General features: G+C 52.2%; 1 protein-coding gene across 1 annotated transcript in view; it reads left to right on the top strand.

Annotated features, from left to right (window-relative positions):
- pax3a (paired box 3a) overlaps positions 1 to 4,606 on the top strand; it is a gene marked incomplete at both ends in the record, with an annotated part of 20,918 nt that extends 16,312 nt beyond the window's left edge. Inside the window, 2 exons of the mRNA XM_079751470.1 lie at positions 2,930 to 3,196; positions 4,589 to 4,606. Coding sequence (XP_079607596.1) covers positions 2,930 to 3,196; positions 4,589 to 4,606 — 285 coding nt within the window. The remainder of the gene's footprint in view (positions 1 to 2,929; positions 3,197 to 4,588) is intronic.
- Positions 4,607 to 6,840: the final 2,234 nt, after the last annotated feature.

Raw genomic sequence — 6,840 nt, 5'->3', positions numbered from 1 at the left:
CCTTTCACTTGCACTGGCTACTGACTACTGTGTGGGCGTGTGCGTGGGTGTTTGTGCGTACATGTTTGCGTGCGTGCGTGCGTCCATGAGTGTTTGTGCGTGAGTGTGTGTGTGTGTGCGTGTGTGTTTGCGTGCGTCTTTGTGTATGTGTGTGCTTGTGTGTGTGTGTGTGTGTGTGCGTGCGTGCGTGCGTGCGTGCGTGCGTGTGCGTGTGTGTGTGTGTGAGATCACACACTGGCCGGGGTCACTGGGTGTCGGTCGCTGTAATAAAGGGGCCAGGGTGCGTTGGCCTATGGGATGGTTTCTATATTAACCCCCCTGAGCCCCCCAGCGCCCCACAGCAGAGGCCCTCCGCTCCTCTTCCTCACTTGAAGAATGTCTCTGCGCCGTCTGGAATTGCAATCACGCCACGTTCCACCGTCTTAATTGATTGGAATGGAGTAATCTATCCCCTCCTAACGCACTGTGAAATATATGCAAATGACTCACTTTGTTGGCTAATTTGTTTTAATTTATGAATTCATCAGAGCCGCGTGGAATGTATATTGCAATGTGCGCCGGGCCTCATTTTTAGACCGGGATGGATTTAATTCCCCCTCCCCGTTTTAACTTAATAACAGAGAAGTAAATGGGAATTCATTACATTCCTGTGACATTGGAAGTTGACAGGAGCGGATGCCAGTTTTACAATTAATGCAATTAACTAGCACCCTAGAATATCAATATGTTATAACATACTTTTTTTTTTTTTTCATTTTAGTATCTAAGGCTTTCTTCAATTTTAGAAATAAACCGGACATTTCAGTTGTCTCTAAGTCATCTAAGACATGTGCAGGTCTTCATTAGTGTGCGTACAGTGAGGGGGCAACCGACAGCCGGTGGTGCTGAGGCCCCATGGTGCTGGGGGTAGCAACAGTCTGGCCCTCTGGTTCTTCAGGCCCTCTACCCCCCCCCTCTCTCTCTCTCTCTCCCCCTCTCTCTCTCTCTCTTTCTCTCTCCCCCCTCTCCCTCTCTCTCTCTCTCTCTTCCCCTCTCTCTCCCCCTTGCTCTCTCTCTTTCTCTCTCTCTCTCCCCCTCTCTCCCTCTCTCTCTCTCTCTCCCCCTCTCTCTCTCTTTATCTCTCTCTCGCCCTCTCTCTCCCCCATCTCTCTCTCTCTCTCTCTCTCTCTCCCCCCATCTCTCTCTCTCTCTCTCTCTCTCTCTCCCCCCCTCTCGCCCTCTCTCTCTCTCTCTCCCCCCCGCTCCATCTCTGGCGGGCTCCCCGTGGAGCTGGGTCTGTGGCGTCTAGCTGCTGATCTGGTGCATACCAGAGGAATCCTTTCTCACCCAGGGAGCAAGCGTCGGGGCTTTGCACCCCCATGAGACCTAATCCCCGGAACAACTTGGAAACAGACACACCCTCGGGAGCTGCCACTGGTGCTGCCATTTCACCTCTCCACTTCCACTCGATGGATGGGTGTGTGTGTGTGTGTGTGTATGTGGGCAAGTGTGTGTGTTTGGAAAGCGTTTGTTTTTCTATCATTCATGAGTTTCATTGGTTGCCCTCCCCCTCCACTCTGGATTGGCTGTTCAGTCTGTGATCGGCACTTCGGTTCTGGTTATTGATGCGGATCTTGGCTCATGTTTACCTTGGCTTTCATGAAGAATCTCGTCCCCCCCCTCTCTCTCTCTCTCTCTCTCCCTCCCCCTCTCGCTCTCTCTCTCTCACCCTCTCTCTCTCTCCCTCCCCCTCTCTCTCTCTCTCTCTCTCTCTCTCTCTCTCTCCCTCCCCCTCTCTCTCTCTCTCACCCTCTCTCTCTCTCCCTCCCCTCTCTCTCTCTCTCTCTCCCTCCCCCTCTCTCTCTCTCTCACCCTCTCTCTCTCTCCCTCCCCCTCTCTCTCTCTCTCATCCTCTCTCTCTCCTTCCCCCTCTCTCTCTCTCTCTCTCCCTCCCCCTCCACCTTGTTCTGTCGTTCCCTCCGCTGCGTTTTTCAGACATTTTCACGACGTCTCTTCTCACGCGAGCGTTTTCTTTCCCCCGCAGCTGTTCGCGATGTATCACTGACGAGACCTCCTACAACCCCCTCTGACACTAGAACCCCTAAAAAACACAGCCCACTGAAGAAATACACACACACATGCCCACACACACACACACACACACACACACAGACGCACGCACACACACACATTGGCCGAACAAATACGTATGCACATGCGCCCCGATTGTTTTGCACTTATTGCACACACACATGTAGGGTGAGAGGGGAGAGGGGGGGCATCCACACACACACACACACACACACACACACACACACACACACACACACACACACACACACACACACACACACACGCATATACACACACACTCGCCCTTGTTCCCACGTCCCCTTTGGCCCCGCAAGGACACGGTAAATCAAGAGAGAGCGAGAGAGATAATGCGTGTGTGTGAGAGAGAGAGGGAGCGAGAGAGATTGGCCAATAAGAAGGCTTTGCCCAGATATTCGACTACACACGTCTGTTTTTCTCCTCAAACTGCACGCACTGTTACTAAATCCATCCACAAAATGGCAGCTTTATTCATTTTGCTCTACACGTTTTTTGGGTTGGTGAAAGTCAAAGAGTCTGTTCGTATTGTGGATTTAAATTTAAAACAAGATAAAAGAAACACACAGAAACATGTGTGCTGGAATGTTCACTGTGCTTTAGATCAGATCGGAGCATGAATACCCTCTCCAAAACTGACATCATATTACACTATTATTCTCTGATTTATATCTCTCTGTTTGAGCACACAGATATAAATTCTCTCAAATGACTTTCAAAAAAGACTGAACACACAGACTTTACTACAAAATCAAAACCCCTTGGATGAACGTATATCCTGTTCTACTCTTCTCTATCGTATAGTTATCTCACCATTGCTCCCCCCCCCCCCCCCCACCAGGTGATGGGACTGATCAACCCAGGAGGAGTGCCTCACCAGCCCCAGAGCGACTTCGCCATCTCCCCTCTGACCGGGGGCCTGGAGCCCAACGGCGGCATGGCGGCCAGCTGCCACGGCTCCCAGCGGCTGGAGGCCCTGCCGGCCCTCAGCAGCATGCCCACGCTCCCGGGCTCCCAGTCCTACTGCACGCCGGGCTACAGCTCCACGGCCTACCACGCCGTGGACCACCACGCGTCCTACCAGTACGGCCAGTACAGCCAGAGCAAGGTGAGTCCCACACCACCGCCGGCCCCATGGGAATGCAGCCAATCCACAATCAGGGCTTTTGATAGGTTGATTTTGTGATGGCTCCTCATACCCCCCCCTCCTCAGCTTATGCTTAGGTTGGCTTCTTGTTGTTTTTTTTTCCTTCCTCTCTGACCTTTCGTGACCCTGGCACTAATTTGCGAGGGTCTCGGATGCTGATGAGATGGCACAGTAAGGCCGCCTGGCATTACATGCGAGTTAGCGGGCCGCGAGGCCAGCGGGCCGAGCTAGCCCGTTTAGATCAGCGTTACGCCCCCCGCCTGCGTACACGTGCCCCTTCGTGACCCCGTGTGATGAGCCACGGCCCATGAAACCACGGGCCGCCTCACCTAGCCATGTAATGACCCCCGGTGTAACGGAGATACCCAGCCCCCAGAATCAGAAGGAGCCACTTCACCAAAGCATGTTTGACAGGAGAGGGGGGTGGTGAGGAGATGGGGCGGCAGGTTTGCAGTGCGTTATAAGGGAGTGGATGTACCGAGGGGGTGGGGTGTGTGAGGGGGACGGAGGGAGGACGGAGGGAGGACGGAGGGCCGGGGTTGCGCCTGAACGGCCCACAGAGTGGTGACATCTTGATGTCATTAATTTGTCGAGTCCAGGCAAAAGAAACCCTGAGCAGCTCGGGGGAAGTGTGTGTGCGGGCGTGTGTCTGCGGCAGAGCGTGTGTGTGTTTGTGTGTGTGTGTGTGTGTGTGTGCGTATTTGTGTGTTTCCATATGTGTGCATATGGGTGTGTGTTGTGTGTTTGTGTGTGTGTGTGTCTGTGTGTGTGTGTGCACGTGTCTGTTGAAGTGGGGGTAAAGGACTCCTTAACAGGCAGCGATTATGGCCCTTGGCAGGCCGGGATTAGAACCATGTGTCCTGGTGGGGGTCAGACGTAGAGTTAGTGCTGATCAGTGGAGTAGAGACACACAGGACCACAACACACTGACTCTGACCCAGCCTCAGATATAGATTACACATCCTTCTCTGACGCTATCTGGCCTGCCACCCACCCCCTTGCTCTCTCTCTCTCTCTCTTCCCTCAGTCTCTGTCTCTCTCCATCTGTCTCTCTATATCTCTGTCTCTGTCTCTCTCTCCATCTGTCTCTCTATATCTCTGTCTTTGTCTCTCTCTCTCCATCTGTCTCTCTATATCTCTGTCTATGTCTGTCTCCCTCTCCCTCTCTCTCCCCTGTCCATCCCCCTGCCTCAATCAATGAACCGCAACAAAACCACGACCGCCACTGATCGACCAATCAGAAGTAGTTTTCGTCAACATCACGTCCACAAGACGTCCACCCAATCCCAGCGGCTGGTGAAACTCTCTCCTTGTGAAAACACACTAACCGGTATCCCCCTCTGTGCGCCTCAGGTACCCTTCATCATCTGAACGCCCACCCCCATGGAGGCCAACACCACCACCACCTCCCCCACCTCCACCACCAACCCCCGCCGTCACGAGCCCCTGGGCGAAAGGGCATCTCGGACCCGACCGCTGCGACTTTCCACCTTTGGGACAAACTTTAGTACAAAGCGCCACCCGTCCCCCTCGCTGTTTCACCACCCCCTGCGAGGAGAGCGGAGGATATCGGTCAGAGGGGCTGAGCATGTGGACAGAATGGAGGAGTCGATGGCCAAGGAGGAGGAGGAGGAGGAGGAGGAGGAGGAGGAGGGGGAGGAGGAGGAGGGGGAGAAGGAGGAGGAGGTAGCTGTCTGGAATAATCAGGAGCGGCGGTGGAGCCACCCTCTCCGGTTACCTGGCACCCGCTCCGCTCACGCTCCCCGCGTCACGCTCACAGGGCTGTGAGCCAGCACGCCTGGCTCTCTCTCTCTCTCTCTCGCGCTCTCTCTCTCGCTCACCTCCGTCGGGGGGTGAAGCGGGGAGCAGGGGCGCGGACGGTGGGCCGGGGGGGAGGAGGAGGAGGGGGGGATCTCTCACACGAAATCAACCGTCAGGATTTCTGTATTTAATGTCGTACTTTTTTATAATCCGTGGCAGAGACACAAACGGGAACGAACTTCTGTGCGGGCCGCCCCTCGCTCGCCCCTCGCTCGCCCCTCGCCGGAGACGGGGCCAAGGGGTGTTCGTATTCATGCCGGATCCATTCCCGCAGAAGGACCCGCGATCGCTGTTCTGCTGGGGAGCTGGTCGCCTGTTGGGAGAATGCCATGTACTTCACATTGCCCTAGTTATATTGTCTTTTCTTTCTGCGTTGACATTAGTTCTGAGTGTTTGATCGTCCAGGGGAGCCCTCGTAGAGTAGCGTCGAACCACACCACAAACCACCGGCAAAGCCCAAAGTGCAATACACTCATACCTCACGTGATGTACATTGACTTGATCTCACTCATAACAATTCCAAATGTATAAATATATCTAAATATATGTAATCTCTTTAAATGTCTTTGCATTTGGAATTTGCTTAAATTGATTGCCGACACTAAGGGACTGCTCATCAGCGAATATGATTACAAAAGTGATGTCATTAAGCAACAAAAAAAAGGTTTTGCTAGTGACGGCGTTACACGGAGCTGAGAGTAAATATTTCGTTTTTTCATTTTTTTTCTGAATTTGTAAAATGATCAATTCATTAGTTCCATGTTTTATTTATTGTGTGTTATTCAAACATTTCCTTTACCCTTGTGTTCATTATGTAAGCACTCTGTGGCTTAAGTAGTCTTAAAACAATGATTATTTTTTCATTCTCTCTCTCAACTTTGTATCCTTTTCATTTACAGCTGCGTCAAATGCTTTTAATGTAATATGTTTTTTTGTAAAATACAGCACTATTTACTATTTATAATAAACTATAAAAATATTACCGGTGTGCGTTTGTTTCGTTATTGGGAGATAAATTATGTCGCAAATATTGAATTCAGGGGAGGACTGGTAATGTTGGCTTGTGCTGGGATTGTCTTCTACATTCTGCAGTACTGCAGTTGACTCAATAATTGACGTCATTCCCTTTAAACCACAAGTGCAATTATTAATATTTTACTTATTTTTTACACCACATCAATTTATTTTCCGTGTCTCATGATTTCTTCGTATCCAATTCGAGAAGAAAAACGTCGTCTTCTTTTTCTAACAATCCTGCGGCCTGTAGAAGCAATGACACTGCACTTTCCACCTCTCCCCCCCCTCTCTCTCACACACAGACACTCATAAAACACACATTAAATCATAAATAAATCCCCCTTTCATAAACACGCCTTCCGGGGCCGCATTCCGGCTCCCTGGGGACTCCCTGCTGGGATGATGAGGGAAGCAGAGGGTGGTGTGAACTATACACACACACACACACACACGCACACACACACACACACACACTGACGGTGGCTGCTGGTAGTGCCGGCCGTTGTTATGGGCGGTGCTGCTGGTAGAGGGCATGGAGGTGGAGCTGTTGGTGCTGGTAGAGGTGGGTGTGGTGGTGGTGGGGGTGGGGGTAGAGGGCCGTAGTTGTGGTGCAGCTGGTGATGGAGGTGGAAGGTGGGGGAGGGGGGGCGGTGAGAGAGCGACCTGCTGGGTGATTAGCCTCTCCTTGACCGCTGCTCTTCAGGGTCCAGAGGGCCTCCGGCAGAAGGGCCTGAGCCACACTCCAGCTACCCCTACAGCAGAACCAC

The sequence above is a fragment of the Pollachius pollachius genome, assembly GCF_949987615.1.
Source record: "Pollachius pollachius genome assembly, chromosome: 14".
Lineage (NCBI taxonomy): Eukaryota > Metazoa > Chordata > Actinopteri > Gadiformes > Gadidae > Pollachius > Pollachius pollachius.
The sequence above is the reverse complement of the archived record's forward strand: the minus strand, read 5'-3'. Positions and strand labels throughout refer to the sequence as shown.